General features: G+C 40.6%; 2 protein-coding genes and 2 non-coding genes across 6 annotated transcripts; 3 read left to right on the top strand and 1 right to left on the bottom strand.

The window, feature by feature from the left end:
* Window positions 1–3906: 3906 nt before the first annotated feature.
* On the bottom strand, window positions 3907–18856 carry NDUFS1 (NADH:ubiquinone oxidoreductase core subunit S1). 3 transcript variants are annotated; one of them, XM_015634661.3, is made up of 19 exons: window positions 17994–18099; window positions 17780–17847; window positions 17467–17558; window positions 15948–16055; window positions 14919–14995; window positions 14750–14831; window positions 14511–14641; window positions 13617–13802; window positions 12112–12246; window positions 11608–11722; window positions 10460–10605; window positions 9865–9993; window positions 8746–8875; window positions 8099–8259; window positions 6398–6552; window positions 5660–5835; window positions 4804–4938; window positions 4534–4606; window positions 3907–4255 (listed from the first exon to the last, which is right to left on the bottom strand). In XM_015634661.3, exons 2-19 carry the CDS (start codon window positions 17841–17843, stop codon window positions 4164–4166), a joined length of 2187 nt encoding a protein of 728 aa, XP_015490147.1. In that variant the 5' UTR covers window positions 17844–17847; window positions 17994–18099; the 3' UTR covers window positions 3907–4163. The 3 variants fall into 3 exon arrangements, with proteins under 3 accessions (XP_015490147.1, XP_015490146.1, XP_015490145.1); XM_015634660.3 differs by lacking the exon at window positions 17994–18099 and adding an exon at window positions 18743–18856 and having other exon boundaries at window positions 3909–4255; XM_015634659.3 differs by lacking the exon at window positions 17994–18099 and adding an exon at window positions 18312–18422 and having other exon boundaries at window positions 3909–4255.
* Window positions 18857–18862: 6 nt separating this feature from the next.
* On the top strand, window positions 18863–22507 carry EEF1B2 (eukaryotic translation elongation factor 1 beta 2). The gene is made up of 6 exons (XM_015634662.3): window positions 18863–19049; window positions 19234–19356; window positions 20429–20552; window positions 20933–20999; window positions 21670–21795; window positions 22316–22507. The coding sequence occupies exons 1-6, from the start codon at window positions 18970–18972 to the stop codon at window positions 22468–22470; spliced, it is 675 nt and encodes a 224-aa protein (XP_015490148.1). The 5' UTR covers window positions 18863–18969; the 3' UTR covers window positions 22471–22507.
* Window positions 20781–20860, top strand: LOC117244754. The gene has a single exon (XR_004498412.1). It is a non-coding gene; the product is annotated as a small nucleolar RNA SNORD51 (small nucleolar RNA).
* LOC117244757 lies at window positions 21308–21441 on the top strand. Its single transcript, XR_004498415.1, has one exon. It is a non-coding gene; the product is annotated as a small nucleolar RNA SNORA41 (small nucleolar RNA).
* Window positions 22508–24672: the final 2165 nt, after the last annotated feature.

Here is a 24672-nt window from a genome sequence, read left to right as displayed (position 1 = left end):
TATTATGTAGCTGGAGAAAAACATAATTGTTAACAGTGTTTAGCATAGCAGACTTTGCTGATTATGGACTCACTTATTTTGTTTGAATTACAAGGTTATTTTTGTCTGTGTCATTTTTCTGTGGTGCTGAGCTATGGAAAGTTGGAGTAACCTGGGTACTTTTGGACACTTTGCTGACATCATTCCATCAACTAATATGTGTTACTGCAAGTGTCTTTTGGATAAAACCTTACACAGCAGAAAGGGCCTTGACCTGTATAAACCAACAGACACAGTGAAGGATTTGGTGTTCATTTCTGAACTAAGTTTTCCTTACCTTCCTCAGGTAATTCTGGGAGAACTTAGGCATTTTGACATTTTATGTGGTTCTTGTACTCCTTATAAAAAGCTTACTGCAGTTGTCAGGGAAGTCCTTAGCTCTTAGCTGCTCTCCAGAATTCCCCATTTACTTACTACTTTTTTTCCATGTTGGTAGTCACCATGAAGTCTTCTTTGATCCATTTGCTTCTCAGAACTTTCTCTGTTTGTCCTGTCAGTGCCTTGAAAGACTCATCTTCCAAACCTTCAGCACTAAAGGTGATTTCATCTTACTGCATATTTGAAGGACAACACAACAAATTACTAGGAGACTGTCTTGTTTTGGGAGAGGATGTCTTGGCTTAGCCATTGTTTGGAGTATTTTATGAGGAGCAGGGTTGTGGGGACAGAGATGAAGTTATATTACCTTACCCCTTTGGATTTAGGCTGATGCCAGTTTGCCACCCTGCTTTTCCTTTAGAGCTATGACCCTGAGCTATTTTTCTGTTACATTTATTTTTTCTGTATTTTTCAACATTAAAATACAGCACATCCCTCAGTCAAGCATGTATCAGACTGTCTTGCAAGAATCTTATCAGTCTCAGAAGAGGCACTGATCCCTAATCTTGTACTTCTTGGGGAAATGCTACAGCCACCTTCTTTTCTGCCTTGAGCTATGCTTCAAAATGCATTAAAAATTAGTCAGTTCCAACTGTTTTTATAACTGGCCTAATTTTGCTGGACATTTGAGAGTCTCATGAGGACATACCTGTTTGACTTGAATTCTGCTAGGTTTCCTTTTATTGAAGCAGCTCACTACACTGCCCAGGGTTTTAAACACCCTCTCTTGGGAACTAGAGGGATGCACCCATTGTGGTGCTTTCAATAAGGTGCTACTGAACAGGGTTTGAGGTTTGTTTTTTGAGGTGTTTTCTGTTTGGTTGGTTGGTTTTTGGTTTGAAATCACAGCTTTAGACTTAGATGCTTAAATTTGCCTGCAGTTATAGTTACAGTTTCTCTTTAATCTGAATGCACCTGGCCTAAACTTGCTTGAAACTGTAACTGCAGAGTATGATTTTACCTTGAATTAACAGACCCTTTGCCTTCTCCACTTCCCACGAACACCTGCTGAAGACAAGACTACAAAAAGGCAAGGTTTAATCTGAGTCATGTTTGGGATTAATAGTCTGCACACAAGAGCCCTGTTTACACAGGGCTGTGCTCAGAGAGGAGGACGCTTAATGACCAACCCCATCCATTTCTCGCCAGACACATTCCTGTTCCTTGGCAGGCTGTACAAGCAGGAGTGCACAGGAGCAGGCGAGATGAAGGTTACTGCACCTGAAGGTAACTGGTGATGCACCCGCTGAGAAGTTCTGCCAGTTAGCCACCAGGTGGAACCAGGGCTGCACTTGGGGAATTACGTCTCCTCCGGGGCTGTGCTCAGCTCCAAAACAAAGCCTAACAAAGCCCCTGCCCACCCCACTGGAGTCGGCATAAAGGCACCCCGCAGCCTTGCACCTGGCAGTGAGCTGCATCAGCTCACTGATGGCTCAGGCAGTGTTAGCACCTGGCTGGTCAGCCCTTACCGTAACCATCAGGAACAATACTTACTCAGAGCTTGTTTATCTCCCACCACCCCACCTCTTCATTTTCTTAATTCTCTAACCTGAGGTTGCAGCTTCAGGACCAGGAAGTAATAGCACTAACTGTAAACTTTTTCTCTTAAACAAGGAGGTAGGTTGTGTGAATAGCCCTGTTTCTGCAATTTTTGTTCCAATATTTTGCCCAGCCTATGTCACTTCCCTGCATTTGCAGACCACTCTTATCCTTTTGTCAGTAGCTGGGTAAAAGTCCTCGTATGCACGAAGTGTCCAGCCACCAGAGCAAAGAGAAGAGATAAGGGATGGGCTACGCTCTAAACTCAGTGGATAAGAATGCTAATTTAGATTTCTCCTTCCTATTCAGTTTCCAACAATCAAATTTATGGAGAGCCTTGTTGCTATTACCAAATTTGGCTGAAAAATTCTGTACTTGACTAGTTAGGTGGGAAAGAGAGTAAGTAGAAACAGGACAGAGAGCACCACATGTACTTCTTGCCCTTCTTGCCTTTCTTGATAAAGGCTGGACCAGTTTTTATAGAGAAACAAGAATCTACTATATGTACTAATTGAAGGATGTGTAGCTGTCAAAAAACCAAAAAGCATGCCAGTAGTGCTACAACATTTAAGGGAAAAAAACCATGTAAAGCTTTTGAACCTTTATAAATGTTGAAGTGATAACTGACTTGTTGCACAGCTGAAGTTACTTCTCAGTGTTTGTACAACATGGGGGCGGGGGTGAAAAGAGGTTTTCGTCTTAGGAGCCTGAGAACCAAATGTTTTTCTGAATACAGAATTCAACTACACTCGTTCTTCCTAAACATTTTGGCATATGTCACACACATTTTTCTTTTGCTATGTGCAAATAAACCCCTGTTCCTCCTAAAGAAGTAACATTCCACAAGGACAGGAGGATTTCATGCTGTACTTAGTCCTGTGAACTGCCACATTAAAACCAGACTGCAGTCTCCCTCACTAACATGCATATCAGTATCTGAATAAAATGAAGAGCTACCCTTTTCTGTACTACCACAAGAACTGACCCTGCCCCTGTTGGTAATTGGAGATGGCAGGCTGAGTAAAACCATGCCCACCATTTAAGACTTAGCTCACATGAGGACACTCTGATATACCAGGATGAGTCTTCTCCTGGGCAAAAGGAAATCAGTTTTTTAAAAAGTTACATGTTTGTTACTGAAAAATTTTGAGCATGGAAGAAAAATGGAAAACTAAGACTTCTACAGCAGCTCCTCCATGCACTCAGTATTATTCTACATTGAAGAGTGTAGCTTTTCCTCCTGCAAAATTAACATTTTTTTAAAAAAATAATACAGTTGGAAATTATGGCTTTATGATACTGTTCTCATTTTCAGAATTCCTGGAAGAATTAAACTGAAGTTTAGTAGCCAGTTGAAAAGGAAGTTATCCTTCTTCCAAATTTACATTAACCAGCATAATACAGAGGAGAAAGTCACTGTTCTGAAGTTATTCTAAAGCATAAAACACCCCAACCACCCAACCAAAAAATAGCATACACAACCCCTTCCCCCACTTTGTTATATATAAAGATCAATGCACAGAAAAACTATTCTGAGATTATTTTCTATATCTGAACTGGTATAAAGGCCTTTAGTCTTTTTGCTAATTTTTAAAGCAGTTCAGTATGAGGAAGGCTACTTTCATTTTTTCCACATCAAAATTATTTGTATTTCCTCCAAGAGTACTGAAACTAAATGAAGAAACATTCAAGTATCCAGAGCTGAGATAGGTCTGAACGTTGACATAAACCAGGTATGAGGGACAAACTATTTTAAAAGTACTTTACAAAAATAGCATGCTCACATTATGACCAGGGTTTAATATTAACATACCTGGATACTCTGGAAAGAAGTTACAATCTAGTCTTTTGCCATGTAAACCCGTTCCTAGAAAATCAACTGAGTCTGAGTTGCTTACTGATTTCTTTTCAAGGAACAAGCAAAGAGCTACACGAATTACAGAGGCAATGGGTGGCTTGGTATTTATAATTTATTTGTATACAGTCATCATGTACCCTGCCTCTGGGTCCAGTAAGTTGAGTGCTGCATGTTCCTTCAGACAAAAACAGTCCTGTAGTATGATGGGCCTATTTGAAGTGATGGAAATGTGAATGAAGGAAGAAAAAAATACAACGGCCTGTCAAATAGATTTTGAAAAAGAAATGTTATCAGTCACAGCAATTAACTGCAACAAAAACCTAGAAGGTGGTAGCAGTCTGATTAGTCTCTAGCAGATGGATGGCTCTTCTACTGCATGGGCACCTTCAACAACAGCTTTCACACACTTGGCCATTGTCTGGGATGCTCTACTGATGGAATCTGTAAAAAAAAAATCCAAACTTGTCAGTGCACAGACACAATATGAAAGAAATTTAGTACAAGACTGGATACAAAGAGGATAAATAAAATCACTTCAGTTGAAAATACAGACTGTGCTTTATGTAAATTCCAAATAATTTTACTAAAAATTTTTGTTTCTTCAAAATACTGTAATCCTATATATCTTAGCAGAAAGCTTTAAATGAATCATAAGGACCTTACTGTAAAGCTAAGTAAAATGTTCTGATTTCAGAATGTAAAGATCACACTATACATACCTGTCATATAAAAGTCTTTTATTGTGAGCTGAGGTGGAACAAGAGGATCAGCAAGAAGCTGTTGCTTCGCCAGCTGTGGTAAGAAAGGAAAAGAAAGTCACCTATATGATAGAAGGTTGTTACCAAAGCATTTGTTTAGTGAATTCTGCATTCAGTGCACTCAGTCTAGGTCAAAAAATGCTTCTTGTACTACTAATATGAAGATTTTTAAAAAAGCATTATGCTATATAAGAGCATTAAATCATGCCAATATGCTTCAGTTTTGCTTACCTTTGCCAATTCATTTGCCTGGACGAAGTAGTTAGCTTCTTCCACATCATCATATCGAACCAGATTGGGTGATACCTCTTCTAAACGCTTCCGTATTTGATCGAGGTTCTCATAAGGCAAGGTCAAACCAGCCAACTAAGAGATTCACAGAAAGAAATGCCATCAAGTCTAAGGATTTAACTCAAAGTGGTCTGGATTACCAATGCCTTAACACCCCTAAAGTAAAATGAGAAAATGTCTACACTCCTGAAAACACAGGCAGTTAGAATGCACGAACTGAAGCAAAGTCAGTGTTCTGTTGGACCTCTGATGCCTACGTAGCCAACACTTCCCCATGTTAAAAACCAAGCTGTCCTGTTTACTATACAAAGGATAAAAATAAAGGAAGTATTTTTCTCCTTCCATACTTCCATTTTCCTTACCACCAAATGAGATAAAAGCTGATGCAATTATCAATGCATCTTGCTCCCCCTGAGTAGTGAGCACATATTTGACCTCATCTAATGATATCAGATCCTGGCCTCAGGGGCCATGCTGTTTTCTTTCTAAAAAGCAAGAAACTGCATGTTCCCACCAGCTTTCCCTAAAGCACTTCACAGAGACCTGCAAAATTTGCAAAGCTTCAAACATTAAGCATTCCAACAGCATACAACAGTGACAGTATTAGAGCTATCCTCAAAAGGGAAACAATATGATTTAACTCACAGAATTAAAATAGGATTCAATACAGAACATACTTCTTAAAACTATGTGCTTCCCTGAAAAGCTACCTTTTTTTACATTGGGAAATGTTTACAAAAAGGAACTTAACCTCTCAGTGTACTTTTATTAGAAGCAATTTATAGCAGCAAAGTACCTCAGAGACAGCTCTAATGATTTTCCAGTCTTCCCTTGCCATCCCAGGAGGTGTTACTGCTACCCTTGTCTGCTGGGCCCGACCTTCAGTATTCACATACGTGGCTGCCTTCTCTGTATACGCTGCTCCCGGGAGAATAATATCAGCCATGGGAGCTCCCACATCCCCATGATGCCCTAAATGCATAGAAAGAAGAAACATGTGAGACAAAAGTAAGTCAAAATAAATGCTTTACTAAGACAGAATTTCTGTGTTCCCAGAAAAAAAGGATTTTCTAAGTTTTGCCTAGCCAGTAATCTGAAGCCATGAGGCTGACTGCTCTGAGGTCTTACTTGGCTAATATTCTGGGGAGAATGAATGGACAACAAGCAGGAGTAAGTGGTCTTCTGTCTCTGTAGTAACTCAGATTTGGGAGGCTCTTTGAACAAGGATTCTTAGATTAAGATAAGTTTATGTTTTGGTATGATAGAACAGCTGCAAACTAATGCTGTTTTGCCTGCCAGGTCTGAAGCTCTATTTCAGAAGCCCTATACTGGTTTGTATCCCCTTATTACTCATCAACAGTTTCCCATCTTTACCTAAGAAACAGGTAACCAGTATCTCAGTTATGTGTTAGAAGTTCCCTTTCCTGGCAGAAAACAAAGGCTAAAATTTCTTAAAGGGTTTTATGCCACTGTTTCCAACAACTCCTCCAGCTATTAAGATAGCAACGTTTCTTAATTTATATACGCTAATTACCTTGATAAATGATAAAACAGTCCTTTGACAAGTCTTGACGTGTTATACAACCTGAATCTGCTCCCAAGAGATACAATACTTTGGGAGAGTTTTTCCTAATTGCCTCCACTCCTGGTTTGAAACCCAGGTCCAAAGCAGCAACTTGGCTTGCAACCCTGTAGGAAAAAATACGTCATGACTAAGCAATTTCAGAATTCTCCCTCTCCCATCAGAACCAACGTAACTTCTTTTTCTGATTAAATATTTTGAAGGGATATAAGAGGTTCCTAATAGTAACAAGACAAACATGAAGCTCAAAGGCTGCTGAAATTTTTGACAGAGTATCAGTTAGTTTTGCATTTTGACAACCTGACACAATTTTGAAGTTTTCACAGGGAATTTCACCTATTTAAGATGGGATAGCAAAAATAAAGGCAGATAGTGAAAGTCAGGACCTAGTGGCAGGCAGCTCATTGGTGAAGCTTAATGCTGCAGATGGCATTTCTTTAATTTAGGGCACTCACGTGGAAGATGAAAGACCAACTCTGGGGCCATCAGCTGCTCAAAATCATCAAAGACTTAAGACCACTATTTCATCACTATTCATTTACTCACACATAAAAATACTTTTAAAATAATAAAATCATAATTCTCATTTTCTCACAGTCTTCCTTTTCTAAAGCAACAGTTTTGCATAATCCTCCACAATCAGGTCCCAGTCTTACTTAAAAGAAAAAAGATTCTCTTTAGAGTACAGATCTTCCAATGTAACTCATTTTGTCTGACAGAGTCAGACACAGAGGTTGCAGTAAGTTAAGTTGCTTTTTACACTTAAGGTAGAACGGATGGTGCACCATAAGTACAGAAGTCAAAATGAAAGACTGCCAAATCACACTTGTATTGTGAGTGTTCTTTAACTCATCAGCATTTTGGTACTAAATATTTCAGTTTCAGCAACAGAATGTTATATTTGAGTTTCCTTCAGAGGACCAAGCCCTGCTCTAACTATACCCTTTTTACATCAATGAAGCTGCTTTTGTCAGGAGAAATTTGTTGAGTCTCCAGAATTGAGAGCCATTACATTTGGTGAAGTAATTTCTCCTTTACAAAGACAGTCAATTTGACAGTCAGAATTTTAGAAAGGGAGTGGTGAAGGACTGTCCAAAGAGAAGCTTGTCTATTAAAGGGAGTAATATCCTGACAAACTGAATAGCTAAGATCAAAAGGTCTCAAATGAAAATCTTTAAAACCTTTCTATTAACTAGTCAGTTAAGAAGCTGCATAGTAAAAGGAATATTAAAATAACCCAAATGAAGAAACTTTTTTTAGGTATTTCTATACGAGAATATTATTTAAATACTCTTGCCATTTTGTTTTTCTTCCTCTAGATAAAATGCAGTCATTTAGCAAGTGACACTGGCCTGCTGTGCATCCTACTGAGCACTCTGGTAGATGTTATTAAGCTCTCTTGTATTCTATGTCTAAATCAAAACCTTAAATTCTACATTTGAATATCATAAATAAATAAAACTCATGGAGAGTCAGGTAAAGGAACACTTTTTTTAAGAAGTTTAGCTTGTATTTCTGGTTTTTATATTCCCTACAGGTTTTAACCCAATAAGCTGCTTGGGGGTATATGAAGCAACCTATACACATACATTGTGGTAACCTTTGTAGCACAATGCACAAGCAAGCTGCTCCTAAGAAAGTTTTAAAGCAAACCTGTGTAGAATGTTCATGACTTTCCAATCATCACCAGCACCGCTCTTGGTCTTGGCATTCTGTGCAATGGTGGAAACAGCAGCATGGATGGCAGCTCCATCACCGCGCTGCAGGGCTGCACTGCCCACCACCACCATTGGCTTTTTGGCATGGTCGAGGACCTGTGGAAGCCAAGAATCAGAAATTCATGCCACAGCTACAAAGTCAATTCTTGCCACAGATAATGTAATAAATCCCCGAATTTCTCCACAAGTCTTCCATGCAAACGTACGGTTCCAAAATGGTCATTGTTTCATTTAGAGATAAAGCCAAGAGAAGCTGCTGTAAGCAGGAAACTATCTTGTTAGTACAGAACTGTATGTTCAATAACCATACATTTAAATGGAAACAGCAGTGCCTGAAACAGCTGTTTTATGTCAAGAAATATCCCAGGAGTTTCCCGTACTGCAAAGTTTTACACACCTGAATATATTACACAGTTTATACATACTTGGTGCACACTAATCATTACCTCATCTCTGCATTTGATTAAAAGCAAATAACCCCATCCACAACATGGTACTTTTCTTCAAATCTGTCTCTGAGGAATTCAGATTATTACTCAATACCTGTGGAATTGCACAGTCACACTCTTAAGTTCTGTGTACCTTACAGAAGGCATGTTTGCCAGAAGCAATGTCCTGAAGTATCTGTGGGGACTCTCCTAGATGTTTGTATGTGTAGGTCAAATTCACAGGAGAGCCAACAAGGGCCACTTGCAAGTCATTGTGAAGCCAGCTGAAAATACAACAAACGTTTTATAAAAATTAAGGAAATACAGAGTTTTACCCAAGCAAAGCCACCAACTGTAACTTCAGCAGTAACTTAAAATAGGATTGCAAAGGAATTTAAATGGCATTCATCATTTTGGTAAGATGGAGTTTGGCTTTATTCTGACTGTTAAGTAAGCCTCTAGGTTTTTTAGAAGGATTATTTCTCTAGATCTATCCCAGAAACCATACAGCAACACACCTTACATGACACGTTCACAACTCAATTCCCTCCTCCCCACAAGCTCCTGCCAATTCAGTTTTAGAAATCTACTTATTTCTTAGATAAACACAGAAAAATTTAGCTGGTTAGAAATTCTTTCTTTTTTGCAGCTTCTCATGGCACAGACTTATAAAAATACATGAAAATATACATTCAAAAGTCTCACAGCATTTCCTCCTTTCAAAACTTCAATGCCATTACTGTTTAAAATTATGTATTTTCAAAGATCCTAGCATTAAGAAGGACAGGGCTTTTATAGACCTCATTAGCCTCATACTGATATATCTTATTAAAACTGAATTAGCTACATTCAAAAGTTTGGGAAAGCCTTGGCAAAGAAAAGGTTAAACTGAAATGTCTGCTCCTAAACTCAGCACATCTGATTTGTTACAATACAAAAAGCAATAAACTGCTGCTGAAAATAAATCTTTAAGGAATATGATTTAACAGACTTCTATAAAATAGAAAATTTGAGGTATCTGTGTAATGAAACAAAGGGATAAATGTCTGAGTAGATGAACTTAATGTAAAATGTCAAAGCGAGAATGAGCTAGCTCTACACTACAGGGTACTACCCTTTTTCCACACATAAATCACCATTCCCTTTACTAAAAGGTGAACTAAATCCAGTGGTCCCATCTGAATGAACACTCTCAAGTTACTGCCTGCAGCTCCGATCACTGTATCAAATCCAGATGGATTCACATGCTTATTCGCCACCAAGGAATACCAACCTCTTTCGAATTCTAGCATTAAAAAGTGGTGCCTCAAAGCGTGGATTGGTGCCAACCAGAAGGAGGACATCTGCCTCCTCCACCCCAGCAATCTTGGTATTCAGCAGGTAGTTAGAGCGTAAATCTGTGCTATAACGAGATGTAACAAAGAGGATGAGAATTCAGTAGAGGGAAGGAATGAAGCTATGGTAAAGATTGTAGATGCTCAAAATACTTTTTCATCTCAGGAAAAGAAAGATTTCTCAATCCAAACTGCTAATCATAACTGTACTAAGGTTTTCACACCACAAACAGAAATAGACTTTTTCAGGTCACAAGAGCATGTAACTGGCTTTCAGTAACTCACTGTTAAACTGCAGCAGCTGTACATTCAGTACAACAAGTGTGCAGCCCTTGCTGGTGTAGAGACTACAAATCAACTCACAATCCATAAATACTCTCTATGTGTGTGGTAGTACTGTAAATTCAAATAAATCCTACTAATGCATCAGCAATTGTTATCCTTGCTAATTTCAGAATATTGCCATGAGATGATCTGCATACTGGAAAGTCTATTAACATACTAATTACAGATAGACATTGCCTGTCCTCTTACCCAGCTCCAGCAGTAGGAAAGATCTCTTCAGTGCAGAGCGTATCACAATTCACTCTATTCAGTAGATCTTTCAGAGCTATTAGTGCTTCTGCATCCACCAGCCCTCCTACAACTGCTGCTATATGCTTACCTTCCACTGCCTGGAGCTGGAGAGAAAGGAAGTATAAACATAAACAAAAGAAACCACTGAAATAAATTCTCACTTAGCCCAGGTAAATATCTGTTATATTAGGGTGTGACGAAGTCAGCAGTGCAACTGCTGGCCTAGAGCAGCAAGAACAGATCAGTGGTGTCTGATTCCTGCCAGGCAGCAACTCCAGCCCCTTCAGAACGCATGGTAAGCAAGGAAGAGCTCTCTGTATTCTATGCAGGTCTCTCCCCCTTGAGTCACCACTCAGATGTAGCTAATTCTCATTTGGTGTGCTGAGAGAGGAAGGTTGGTGAATGCTTTTATTTTAACAAAGCCACAGTGCAGACAGAATACAAACTCCTGTAACACAGTAGTAGTAGTAAACTTAACTCAAAGGTATTATCTGAGAAGAAGCAGCTTTTGTAACAAACTGGGCTACTGTACCATGGGCAAAAACATCCTCGAGGAAAGCTCAATTACAGTTATTCAATTCCACTTCACTCACATAAAATTTTTAATCAAAATCCAGAGCAGTCATGCAGCACTTCACTTGAGCTGCAGAATCAATCACCACGCAGAGAAACCACTGAGGAAAGCACAATTCAGATATAAGTAATACAGACTTAATGTCTTTGATAGCAAAAGTGGTGTTGGCACAGTTTAAATAAATTTAAAATAAATGTCTTCAGATAGATCAGAGTATTCAGAAAAATTGCTTCCTCCTATATTTCTGAAGAAACAGTTTACATTCCTATTTTAAAAAAAGTCATTCCTCTCCCAATACTCCAAATGAACCCATGAAAAGAAAAAAGTTCTTTAAAAGGTCCAATCCATGAAACAGGAATTATTAGTGAAAGTAAGAAATTTAAGTGAAAACACAATGGATTTGCAGTCAAATGTTCCCTTCTAACCTTAAAGAAAAAATTATTTTTAATATAACTCACTTGATATTAATATTTATAATACATCCAGCTTTAGAAATTAATTTTAGACTACTTATATTGAAAATTGTTCTTACCACACCAGCAACACGAGCTAATACATCCTCCCATGAGGCATAAACAAATACTCCTTTCTCATTTTTGATCATTGGCTGAGTAAGTCTCTGACGCTTCAGACCATCATAAGCAAACCTAAGTGAACACCAAGAATATTACAAAAGAGCAAAGACAAAGATAATTGTGTATAATTCTGTGAATTTTCTAATTGCAAGCTTTTAGAAAAGAGAAAACCAAGCAATATTTCCTTTGAAAGTTTAACTTCTCCTTCTCAAAAACACACAAATCAGTAATAGAAATAAAAATTACTGTGAAAAAATGTTACAAAAGTTAAAACATTAGAAGTTCAGCGACTTCAATTATAGAACTAAAAAACGTACTTTATCAATTATTCTTCTTCACTATAGCTTTACAATACCAGCAGCTGAACAGCAAAGTCAGTGCTACTGTGCACATTTCTGGTTCTGCAAAATGTGCCTTTAATGTGTGCATAAACATACATGGTTATAAGCACATCCACACACCTTGTTTTGTCAGATATCCATTCCTCATTGATATCCTCATGCAGCCTTGGTAAAATTCTCATCACTTCTCCAGTCCTCGTGCTCACTACAATGTTGCTTCCAACTGCATCAAGAACATCAATGGACTCTACCTTCCTGTTTAGAAGAACAAACAAATCACTTGCAATCTTTCATATATAAGCAGCAAGTGTCCTATTTTTGGCCTGGATAGAGACATCTTTCTTCCTAGTAACTGGTATAGAGATGTATTTTGGATTTATAGTGAGAATAGTGTGATAACACAGGGATGTTCTAGTTGTTGCCAAGCAACATTTACACCACATTAAGGACTTTACAGCTTCTCACCCAGTCCCACAAATTTTACATTTTTCCCCCCGGTTTTCTCTCCTATGCCCCACGGGGGGCTGAAATAAGCAACTGGCTTTGTGGTATTTAGCTGCCTGCTGAGTTAAATCACAACAGTCTTTTAAAGCATCCAGTGTGAGGCATGAAGAGTTGAAGTAACTACAGATCTGACCAGAGGTTGTGAAAACAAATTTGTTATAAGCACTCATTGTATTACTTTAACAAGTACTGGTCTCGGAGTTGCTGCACATGTTCTCAGAGCTGTGTTATGTAACCTAACACCTTGCTGTCTGGATGTGTTCCTTGTTTGGTGTTTCTCATCTCTTGAAGGTGGGTTAAGGATGTAATTCTGTCACAGTGTGCCACTGGTTTGTGACAGGACAAAATTGCTGGTGGAGACTGATCCAGTACTTGCACGCAGTGCAAGGCTCCGTGCTTCGGGAGCCTTCCAGCGGACTCGGTTGGTAATTACACCCCCCGCCTTCTGGAGAGCCGATCTGTGGGGAGGCACCTACCTCCGCCTTCCCCTGCTCCTCCAGACTAATTACAACAGCTCTTGGGGATTTGGAATATCCTTGGGATGGTCAAACCAGCACGTTCCTATTTTTGAGGCCAGGTTGGATAAAGTCTTGAGCAAACCGTATCTAGTGAGAAGCATCCCTGCCCATGGCAGGGGTGGTTGTGACTAAATGATCTTCAAGGTCCACTCCAACCCTTAACGTTCTGTGATTTTGTCTCTTGAATGTGTTTCAGGTCTTGTTTAGGGTTAAACAACTAGTTAAGAAAATCACACAGTGAACTGCACTGAGACTGAACAGCTTAGTTTCACAAGATATTTTACATAATATCCTTACCAATTAGTGAGTTAACGATTTTGTATTTTCCTTTATACGCATCTTTTACTAAGCAATCAGCACAACCTGCAAGTCCAAAACATTTTAGGGCAAAAATAAGGGAAGAACAGTCTACAAGCTATAACATGCTTCCTTTTCTTAAATAAGCTGTAACAAAATTTGTCTTAGATTCACTCTATGGGAAAGTCTACAACAAAAACACAGAAAATAAAAATCAGAGAAAGCCCTTGGTATCACAGATGGACATATTCTAAGACAAAGTATACAACAGAGAAAGCTGTCTTCACTATGAGTTACAACACCTACCTTGTCTCCCATGGGCGTGCAGTAAAGGCATATGGCTTGGAGGTAAGAGCACCAACTGGGCAGATGTCAATAATATTTCCTGATAACTCAGACATAAACATTTTCTCAACATAAGTACCAACTTGCATATCGTTTCCTCTTCCGGTTGTTCCCAAGTCATCTACCCCTGCAATCTCACTAGCAAACCTGGTAGGTGCACAAAGAAGGAGAAACACATCTGGAATGTACATCTGCAACACAGAACATTTTTCAGCCCTCATCTCATTTTCTTAAGATAAAACATTAGTTTGTACACCTGAAAGAAGAAAACAATTGTTTAGATGCATTAGTCAGCACCATCACAGGCAGTACCACCTGCAGAATTTCATTCAGAAAGGGCTACAAAAACTAGAGGGAGTTGTATCAAAAGACACAGCAGCTCAGTACCCACTGTATTACACAAACTGAGTCAAAGATTAGTCCTAACTAACAAATTCTTTCTAAAACTAGTTGGATACATTGTATTCTTTCCCATCTGGCTCCAGTTGGCCAGTACAGCATTCTAGGGCTATAGAACAGCATAAATATAGCTACCAGAGGCTATCAAAAATAAATAAATCTTACAACTTGTGGCTGAGGAAGTCACATATCCATTCTGGCACCAACACCATGGGACCAGTTCTGCCCTGCAGAACTCTGAATTCACTTTCATGCATTGGCCATCTTTCTCTATTTCCTGTCTGGTAGCTCCAGGAAACCAGCTATCAGTCACTAACAGAAATAAAATTTTTAAGTACAATCAGAAAAGTAATGTTTTAAGAACTGACTACCCCTCATGGGGTTTCCTTCACTAGTAAGAAACTGACACAAATATGCCTGCTTAGTACTCTCCTCAGTGAAAGTGAAGGACTTTACCTGATACATCGAGTGCACTGTATACACCGAGTCATGATGGTTTTGACTAACGGGCCAATGTTCTTGTCCTCCACAGCACGTTTGCTCTCCCTAAATCTGCTCCTATCACTGCCAAACATCATTGACTGGTCCTACAACAAACAATAGAACATACACATATCCAGGCTGCCGGAAAGCACAATTTCACCCAAGATAAGAGCATTATACCCAAGTCTACACAATTTAATTGGATGCTGTACCTGTAGATCACATTCTCCACCCTGATCACAGATAGGACAGTCCAATGGGTGATTTGCCAGCAGGAACTCCATTACACCCTCTCTGTTAGGTTCAGAAAATGAAGTTATTGTCAACATCATTTAGCAGATAGTACAACTAAACAGCCAAAGGAGGCTAAAAGAAAGGTACCTTGCTTTCCTGGACTTCTCAGAGTTTGTCAGTATATTCCAGCCCTTCATAACTGGCATGGCACAAGCAGCAACGGGCTGTAATCACCACAATAAAGTCACTAGAAGCCACATTTATTAGTAATCTGCTATATAAAAAGGTTAAATTAGCTATGATTTATTTAAAGTTAAAAATTCTACAATTCCTGGTCCCAATTCAAGCAGTTACAGCATTAAGAATGTCAGATGTAATCCAAGTCAAATCAAAGAGCTTTAGCAGACATCTGGAAAACCTTTAGAACTGAAATTCAGAGTATGAATCATTTACAAGACATTTATTTGCACAAAGACTGTATTAAACTTTGGTATAAAATTCTTCGTAAGATTATTGCAAGATTAACAAAACCTCCTGCTTAGTAAACAAATCCCTCTTAATTTTCAATCACATCATGACTTCTACCTTTAGTGATAACCCAACATTTCCAAAGACACAAACATCAAACTATGGAACTGAAGTTGGGGTGAGCTAAAAAATTTTATGTGTGAGTCTAAATGTGTAATCCAAGACTGAACTCCAAAAGAATGTGCACAGATTTTTTAGCACTGCTGAAGACAATGTTCACTCCTGAAATCAACTATCTCACAACAGATGTCAATGCATTAAAATAAAAACTACTAACTGCAATCATAGAATGAACCAGTAGGTACCAATCCTACAGCTAAATTCATACAGTATCTGAAATTTATTATTTATGTAGTATCAGCTGAAAATGTGTGGCTGAAGCTTGAACTACAAAGCATAAAATCCATCTAACAGCAAACACACAGCTATCAAATGTTCATGTCCAAGAGCAAGATAGTCCATAATAACCTGAGAACTGACTCTACTCATAGGCAATCACTGCAGTTCAGAGGGGAGATGAGAAAAAACTGTTTTTAGCAGCTGAATGACAACAATTATTTATAAGACTTAAAGCAGGCCCAAGCACAGAAAAAAATTCCTATTGAATTCCATGTTGCATATTCCATATTGCAGTTCCATAAATAATACCTTTGGAGCTTTCTCTATTTCCACAAGACACATCCTACAGTTTCCAGCAACAGAGAGACGATCATGGTAACAAAAACGAGGTATCTGAACTCCAGCCTTTTCACAGGCCTATAAAAAAATAAGAAACAAAGGAAAATTAAATCTATTAGTTAGACTTTTCAGTTCCACCTCAGAAGACACTATGCAGCTTTTCAAAGAGTAACACTCACAAATAGAGTGCACTTGACCTTTCATCTTAAGAAGTGACCATAAATAAAAAATTGTGACGAAGCAAAAAATAGTCAGGATATCAATTACAAATACAGTTTCTCTAGTCTTTGTAAGCGATTGAGGAAATGAGAACTGACCTCTCTTTCATTCTTTCCTCCAATAATAGACAGAATTCTTTGCAACAGGGCACTAGCAATACAAGTAACTTTTTAAAGAACACGTATACTCTTTAAAGAATGGTGCAATAAAGTAAAAATTGAAAAACATAAAAAGAGCAACAATGGGCATAATGATTCCTGATAATTCAACAACACAGACACTTTGTATAAAGGTATTCCAGAACAGACAATCTTCAACTTCAGCAGACCCCAAACTCAAAGACAACAAGACAGAAGAAGAGACAGAAGGACAGAGCCAACAGACCTCCAGAGAAGAGAGGAAGACAGCCTTTCCTGCATAAAACCCCCACAGCTAATGGGACCTATGCTACAGCATTATAGCTATGACTACCAGAAGATTACCCCCAAATTTAATAAAAAAGCTCTAACAAGATCTAGTTTTTCTGACAATTTTCACCATAAGCAAAAAAAGCCACGTTAACAAAACTGAAAAGCTTATTTAAAAAATAGCATTTAAGAAAAATTTACACTAGGTTCTTGCTGGGGGCATTCTAATGCCTACATAAATTAGGAACTTGCATCCCAAGAGCAAGGGCTATATCTTGAAATAAATTGTGTACTTCAATGTTCTAACTCATTATACCACATCCCCATCTAATGGCTTCTTAAAAAAAAGCTTTACTTGAAATGTTAGCCTGAAAAGTAACAATAATCAGTACAGGCTGGGAGATTCAGGCTCCCTTTACTCCCACACCAAGAATAATAAAAGCAGGTAAGGAAGAGCACTCTGAATCATAATAACTATAAGGAGACAATCCCTTCATTTACCCAAGACACACTGTAAAAAGATACAAAATGTACAGGTTCTGAAAGAGGTCACATAGTGTTCAGAGACAGAAGTTCAACCAGAATTTATCAAAGTCTGTTACTGCATTGCATAAAGTTTTGCAGCTGGAAATGATGCTGCATGAATCTTCTTTCAAGGAACCATGGCATACTTTTCTTTTTCAAACACTGAATTCCCCCAAGGATTTATGCCACATTAAATTGCATCACAGTCAGTTAAAACACCTCTAAAGAATAGTAAGAAACAATGTAAAGACAAGTGGCTTTCTGCTGTACGGAACAGAACATGCTGCCAAGAAGTGAGATGGCAAGTCCCAGAAAACTGAGAATGCCATTCCCCACACCTGCAGTACTGTGGTTCCAGGGTTCACCAATACAGGATGGCCATCCACAAACACCTCTATTTGGTTGCTGGCTGCTGTTGCAGTTGTACGCCCTGAAGGACATGGAAAAAGAAAAGAAAAACAACTTTCATCTAGTGCTAGATGGAAACCATCTGACCCTCCCACTCCTGATTTTAGTTATAGAGTGCTGATAGAATCGCAATTCTACCAACAGTGCAACACAGAATCCCTTAGCCTGTAAACCGAGTATGTATATGTGCCCTTCAATAAACATTTATCACCAGAGACCCAGATATAAACTACAGACACTTACCACATACTCTGGAGGATTGGGTGACCCCAGCTAAAGTCCTGGGGACAGCAAGCAGTCGAAGCATGGTGCTTTGGTAAGAGAGAAAAACAGCACTGTTGTTACCAGTTCAAATGGTTGCTGGCAAGTTCTAAACAGGCAAATCAAGAACTTCTGCACCAGTTGCAAAGGAGCACGTATGCACGCCTATATGTACAGTTATGGGAGAGTGAGTTACCTCCTTCAAACGCAAGATACGATTCTCTAGCCATCTATACATAGCACATAGGAATGACACCGAGCGGCCTCTCCGCCTGCAGCGGAGCGCCGGCCCCGGCCCCGCTCCCCCACAGACCGGACGGCGCAGCTCGGCAGCGGCGGGCCCGGTGTCGCAGTCCCCGGGGCCGAGGGCACGGCCGGCGACAGCGCTACCGGCGCGGGGGTCACCTTGGAGGCGCCGCCGCTCGCCGGGCAGCCCCCGGCCCAGCGCCCGGTCCGTCAAGGACACCGGGAGCGGCGGCGGCGGAGTTGCCCGGAGCAGCGGCACCGCCGTTACCTGGCGCGGGACGGGCGGCGGCGCCGGGGGACGGCTGCGCTCCGCCTCGGCCTCTGTGGCGGCGACCTCGGGCCTTTCCGCCGCTGCCCTCAGCCTCCTTCGGCTATCTCCGGAGCCTTCTTCGTCAATCTCCGGAAAGGGCAATCCGCGCTCGGCAACCTCCTGAGCGAACTGCTTCGGGTATTTCCGGCAAACTATCGGGCGAACGGTGTCACGGGAAATTTCCTCCACTAGCCCACAGCCCTTTCGGCCACCGTCACACGCACTGCCCTTCCCTCGGCAATTTCCGTCCCTTTCCGCCTCTTTCTTCGCCCAACTCCGGCAACTTCCGCTGTGCCAGCGGGGCGGGGTGTGGCGACAGAACAATGTCACAAAATCCCTTTAACGCCGCAAACCTTCCTAGGGCTTATAGTCAGCCTCCCTTTTATTACCTCGACGCTTTTCCGCACGTCTGGTGTCCCGTCCGCTGCACGCCCTGCACTGCAGCAGCCGACCCGTGAGGAGCTACCTCGTGGCTCGCTATCGCGGAGGAATACAGTTACGTGTTGTGCGCGGAGGAATACTGGAGCTATATAAGGCCGGCGCAGGCGCGTCGAAGTCCTTTCCCGCGGCGGTGGCGGTCAGGGCGGGCGCAGCGTGTGGGCCGCGCGCCGCCGCCATGGGCTTCGGGGACCTGAAGTCCGCCGCGGGCCTCCGCGTCCTCAACGACTTCCTGGCCGACAAGAGCTACATCGAAGGGTGAGAGGCGGTGTGGGGGGTGCGGGGAAGGTGCATCGGGCCTGGCGGAGACAAGCGGTGGTGACGAGGGAGGGCCCTGAGTCACCCCGGCAGCTGTTCGGGCGGCGCTATTCGGTGGCCGCCGCTGCTCCACGTGTTCCTGCGTGCCCCGAGCAAGGGACTTAATTTGGCTTGTTCTTCGCAGGTACGTTCCTTCGCAGGCTGACATAGCAGTGTTCGAAGCGATCGCTGCCCCGCCGCCTGCAGACTTGTTCCATGCTCTCCGGTGGTACAATCATATTAAGTCGTATGAAAAGCAAAAGGCAAGGTATGGTTAAACTCCGAAGCTGGAATATCTCCCCGAGCTAGCCTTCAAATTGTTGCGTTTGTTTTTCCGAGTTTTAAATAAAACTAGTTTCCAGTGGTACAACGTGGCATTTTACGTTGTTGGAATACAAACAGCTCCAGAATCAGGGCAAATCTGTTCTGTCAATACGGAGGACAAAATTAATGATTTGCAGTACCGAAGGACACGGAAGGAACAGGAGATATGAAAGGAAGTAGAATCTCTTTTTTCTTTCAGTGGTTTTAAGTGTTTGTGAAAGGTGCTGTATTGACTTCCATGGAGATTGCAGGCCCCTCTGAAAAGATACAGCATAGGTAGGGTCAGTATTGCTACACTGCGTTCTCTGAGCCTCAGTGCTTTTTGGAGGAAACTTCCAAAGATGAGTGGTTGTCTCCAGTCCAATTCTGAAGCTTTTGTAATGCTAAAGGGGACTGAGATTCTGAAGCGATTTCACAAAGTACCTGGAAGTTGCTTACAGCTCCTGAAATAAAAAAAACGGGTTTATGGTTCCAGTAACAGCTGTTCACATTAGCAATACAACTGCGAGCTTATTCTAAGATAGCAGGACTATATGAGCTGCAAGAGAAGGTAAATTCAGGGAGTTCTGGTCCCTTGTCCTGTTGAGAGTGAGGGTTTAGGGTAAAGTACATAGGAAAGTAGCAGTTACTTCGCAGTAATGCGTTTTCAGTAACTTACTAATTTTTAAACAAGTGAAAGTAGTTCTATGAAAGCATGAACAAGAAGTTGGTAATTCCTTCTAGACAGAATGTAGTGCAGATAAAGGACAAAAGGAAGCTTTTCCTATCCATGTACTTAGTTGGGCAGGATCATACCAGTATTGATGAGCAAGAGTAAATCCCATATTCACAGATTGTTCAGCTGGCATGTCAGGAGCTTTGGGGGTTTCGCGAGGTTCTGATTTCAGGTAGAATTGGATTTTTACTCTTTTTAGCACAAGGTTTTCATTACAAATGCATTTGTAGGTACACTGATAAGCTGGCAGTGATTGTATTGATGTTTGAGTAGGTTCCTAATACCTGCATTTTTCTTTCAGCTTGCCAGGAGTAAAGAAGGCTTTGGGAAAATATGGTCCTGCTGATGTTGAGGACACAACAGGTGCGGCCACAGATAGCAAAGATGATGATGATATTGACCTTTTTGGATCTGATGATGAGGAGGTACTTGTCACCTTTTTGGTATTACTTTTATTGCCTTTTAGAAATCAACACAGGTATGCAGATTTTCACCTTGACCTGGTTAAAGTTACTTACATTTCTGACCTTGATAGCAGATTCTACTTGAAATCCTCAACTGTAGTTATCTTTGCAGAATAGGAGAGCTTGGAAGGTAAGAACTCAAAAGGTTGAAAGTAATGTGTCAGAATGGGGTGAACTGTCCAACTCTGACTGGTTGCATGATGAGCAAAACAAAAAATCACCATCTTTCGGCTGACAGTTGTGATGATTTGTTTTTATCTGAGTAGATGCCAGTCAGTTCAGTAGTGCTTTGGAGATGCAGAGGTTTGGTGCTTTAGTGTAACTGCAAATTTCTCTTACAGGAGAGTGAAGAAGCAAAGAAACTGAGGGAAGAACGTCTGGCCCAGTATGAATCAAAGAAGTCCAAAAGTATGTGTGCTGAGAACTTGCTAATCTTTTACACTTGAGTTAATTTTCATGCATTTGAGCAGGATGGCTAGAAACACTAATTAACTGTAATAACAGTTCAGTTTGACTGGAATGAGACAGGAATAATGAGCTTCACTTGAATTGCCAATGAGCTCGGCCTTCCCATAGCAAATAGGAATGTTAACATGCTTTTTGTTCTGGTTCAGACACTCCTGCTTGTTCTTTCCAGAGATTGAGCTTTCTATAAATGGAGACAACACAAGGATTTTCTTTAAAAGTTTAGAGAAACTGCTGCACTACACAAGTTACTCCACAGCTACTGGTCTGGAACTGTTCACAACTGTAGCAGTTGCAGTATTCCCTCTGTGGAAAATTAACTGTTACACAGCATTAGGCTCCTTCTCAGATGTTCTGAAAAGGACTTCCTATGTAACAGACACTGTCAGCTACTTAAATCTGTGTGTACATAATGTATCTACATACTGAATGTTGGGATGTACACAGCTGCAGTACTTCAGAAATGTACATTGGTACGAGAAGCCTGTCACAGCAGTGTGAGCAGGAAATTGTTAATGAAATTTGATAAGGTGCTCTTGTGAAATCAGTTTGCGAGTATATTCATGAGGTTTTGAAAGATTGCTACCTTTTCATGGCAATTTTCTTCCCCCAGAACCAGCTGTTGTTGCCAAGTCATCAATCTTGCTTGATGTGAAACCTTGGGATGATGAGACAGACATGGCCAAACTAGAGGAGTGTGTTCGGAGCATTCAAGCAGATGGCTTGGTCTGGGGATCTTGTAAGTATGGGGAAATTCCAGAGCAGGGAGAGGGAGGGAGAGTGCAGGCCCTTGGGGGATAGTATATGAGTAGTTGGACTTGTGGTCACTGCTGATCTCTGAAATGTAGGTAGCTGTAACGTGGGAACTGCAGTCCTGCAAGTACTTCAGTGTCTTTATATGGTCAGAAAAGGTGTGTATTAGTGTAGCAGCCTGGTTAAAACCTGATTCAAATACAGGTTTTTAAAGCTGCAGAATTTAAGCTCTGCTATCCTGCATCTCCCTGTACAATTCCTGATGCAGTAAACACCTTTACCCACCCACATCACTGGCTTGGGGAAGGGGTGGAGGTCCACAGAGAAGAACTTTTTCAGTAAGTTGTAATGAATGCTGGGTTGTTAATTAGATTGTCCATAATACGGACTAAAGGCTGTTTTTACATATTCCTGCAAATTGCTTTGGTCAGTTCTTAGTTTAATTCTTAGTTTAAGACATTTGTCCAATTAAGAAGTATTGAATGTTTTTTTTTTTCATTTTGCAGCCAAGCTAGTACCTGTTGGCTATGGTATCAAAAAGCTTCAGATCCAGTGTGTTGTTGAAGATGATAAAGTTGGAACAGATATGCTGGAAGAAAGAATAACAGCTTTTGAAGATTATGTACAATCAATGGATGTAGCTGCTTTCAATAAGATTTAAGTCTTGATATATCTAGAATAAATGTTGTTGCAAAAAATGTGCCGTGTTTGTGCTTGTTTCAGAATCTTAAAGTAATCCAGCTCACAAATGGAAGGTTTTCTTAATGGGTAAAGTAGAAGCTGAAACCAAATTTCAAGGCTGTTCTGATGCCTCACTGTAGTACCCAGGAGCATGAGCAGAGCATCACTTCAGAGTTAACCGTACCATGGCTTTAAAATACTGAAATGCTCTTTCCTCCATCTTTGGAGGGAATTGCTTCTTTGGAAATGTCTGGGATTCCTCTGGAAGGAGGGATGAACAAAGGGAAAGAAGCAGAGCTCAGTCAAAGTGCAGTGTTTTAGTGAGTGAACATTATGAATTCCCTTTGTGTAGTTAGGGTGGTGACTAACCAAATATACCATGGCCTTTGTTACTAGCTAAAACTAGTGAGGGAGGGAGAGGAAGCTCAAGTGACTTGCAGTGCTCTAGAGCTAAGGCCTGAGCCTACCCTGGTACCTTGTCACTTGTTCTGTATCATTTGGAATTTTTTCTTTATCCTCTGTGAGGCGTGGAAACATAAGCAATGAAATAACGTCGAGTTTTGTGTCTAACAAAGCAGATAGTGTTGCCGGAGCCGGTTCCGTGCGGGGCGCGGCTGGCGCCTCTGGGCGGCGCTGCGGGCCCGGCGCTGCCGGCGTGCGGTACCTGCCCAAGGAGCGGGGAGGGATCGGGAGTTAGCCACAGCTGCAGCCGCTGCTGGCATCTGTAAAAAATACCTGTAAAGGATATAAAAAGTAGTGAAATTAACAGCGGTTTGAGCTGTTTACTGAATTTCAGTTTGGTTTCTAGATTGATTTTGGCATTTATCGATTGAAGAGCCTATCAGGAATAAATCCCAAAAACTGTCTATAGGAATGATACAAATGTAGAAGCTGTCAAAGCTGTGTAGCTTTTAAACAAATTCATAATTTTAGGCCTTGCATTGGACTGACAGGATTTGTGACCATGAAATGGAATCCTTTCATGTGCTGCATTGGTCACTCTGAGATCAAGATTCCCAGTGTCCAAATCTGACAGCAGCAGCTTAGGTAAATCTTTTGCTGTTCTTACAGAGCATCTGTGTGATTATCTGGCACAGCAGGCTCTGTTTCTCCTTGTTTAAGGGTCTGCCAACTTCAGATTATGTAAGAGCTTTGTTTATAATTTGTCTCAGAAAAAAAATTAAAATCTGCCTGCTAGAGGCTTAAAGCACTATTAATGATCTGAAAGTGGGTATTGTTAGAGGCTCACTTGCCACCTTCCATAAACCTAACTCCTAAACAGTACCCTTTCTCTGGCAATTCTCTAGATGTTGCTTCTGCTAAATCATGTAGCTTAGTTTTACCAATTCTGTCATGGTGCTGTTAAAAGCAAGAAATTAGCAAACACCATATCAGAAAAATTATTAAAAATTCTGCCTCAAAAATCCAGGTTTTATTATCTTGGCCATCACTCTTTCTGACCTCCCGTTCAATGTGCTGCTTACCTTGATATTCTTTTCTTGGCTGCAAATTAAAGCCCTAATTAGTTGAAATGTTTTGATTTATAGATGGTAACTTTGTTAAAATACAGACGAGTGATCCATGTGACCTGCCAGGCTGGATTTGTGTGTGTTACATTTATGCTAAGCAGGCTGGTACAAACTCAGGTTCTTGAGATTTCTTGTGTGTTGGGTTTTGGCAGGGTGTTTTATTTTCTCTCTGATATTAAAAAGAAAGTTGCACAGAAACAAAAGAAACAAAAAAAATCCCTAGAGAGCAGTGTTCCCAGTGAAAAAATAGGTAGGTATCTGGGCAGGAGTATTCCGTTCAATCCATATACATTTGTGTTAGGTGTTTTTGGGTAGTGTCTGGGTATGTGCTGGTATATTTCTGTGTCATTGAGCCTGTGAAAAATTGGAGCCCTGGAATAAATGAGGCAAGTATCCCAAGTGCAGCTTGCAACAGAGAGAACAGTAGAAAACTCCATGACTTCGATATGTTCTATATGGGAGTACTGGGAAAACAGTTTTAGCAAAAACCGATCTACATTAAATCCTTCAGAAACACAAACTGCCCAGGAAGAAGATAAAACTAACTAGAACCTGTCCATTATGAAATGTGTCAATAGCTATTTCTGTAGTATCTCTTTGCATGATGACAGAGATTCCTTTCCTTTTTCTGGCCCTTTTTTTTCCACCGTGCT

This window comes from Parus major, chromosome 7 (genome assembly GCF_001522545.3).
Source record: "Parus major isolate Abel chromosome 7, Parus_major1.1, whole genome shotgun sequence".
Lineage (NCBI taxonomy): Eukaryota > Metazoa > Chordata > Aves > Passeriformes > Paridae > Parus > Parus major.
The sequence above is the reverse complement of the archived record's forward strand: the minus strand, read 5'-3'. Positions and strand labels throughout refer to the sequence as shown.

What these genes read in the sequence shown, in the direction of transcription:
- NDUFS1 (XM_015634660.3), bottom strand. Translation starts at nt 17,843, where the DNA reads ATGCTTCGACTGCTTGCTGTCCCCAGGACTTTAGCTGGGGTCACCCAA. An exon ending in CCAATCCTCCAGAGTATGTG is followed by an intron (nt 17,559 to 17,779) that starts GTAAGTGTCTGT and finishes CATGTCCTTCAG; the next exon opens with GGCGTACAACTGCAACAGCA. An exon ending in GCAAACATGCCTTCTGTAAG is followed by an intron (nt 8,260 to 8,745) that starts GTACACAGAACT and finishes TGGCTTCCACAG; the next exon opens with GTCCTCGACCATGCCAAAAA.
- EEF1B2 (XM_015634662.3), top strand. Translation starts at nt 18,970, where the DNA reads ATGGGCTTCGGGGACCTGAAGTCCGCCGCGGGCCTCCGCGTCCTCAAC. An exon ending in GACAAGAGCTACATCGAAGG is followed by an intron (nt 19,050 to 19,233) that starts GTGAGAGGCGGT and finishes TGTTCTTCGCAG; the next exon opens with GTACGTTCCTTCGCAGGCTG. An exon ending in TATGAAAAGCAAAAGGCAAG is followed by an intron (nt 19,357 to 20,428) that starts GTATGGTTAAAC and finishes TTTTTCTTTCAG; the next exon opens with CTTGCCAGGAGTAAAGAAGG.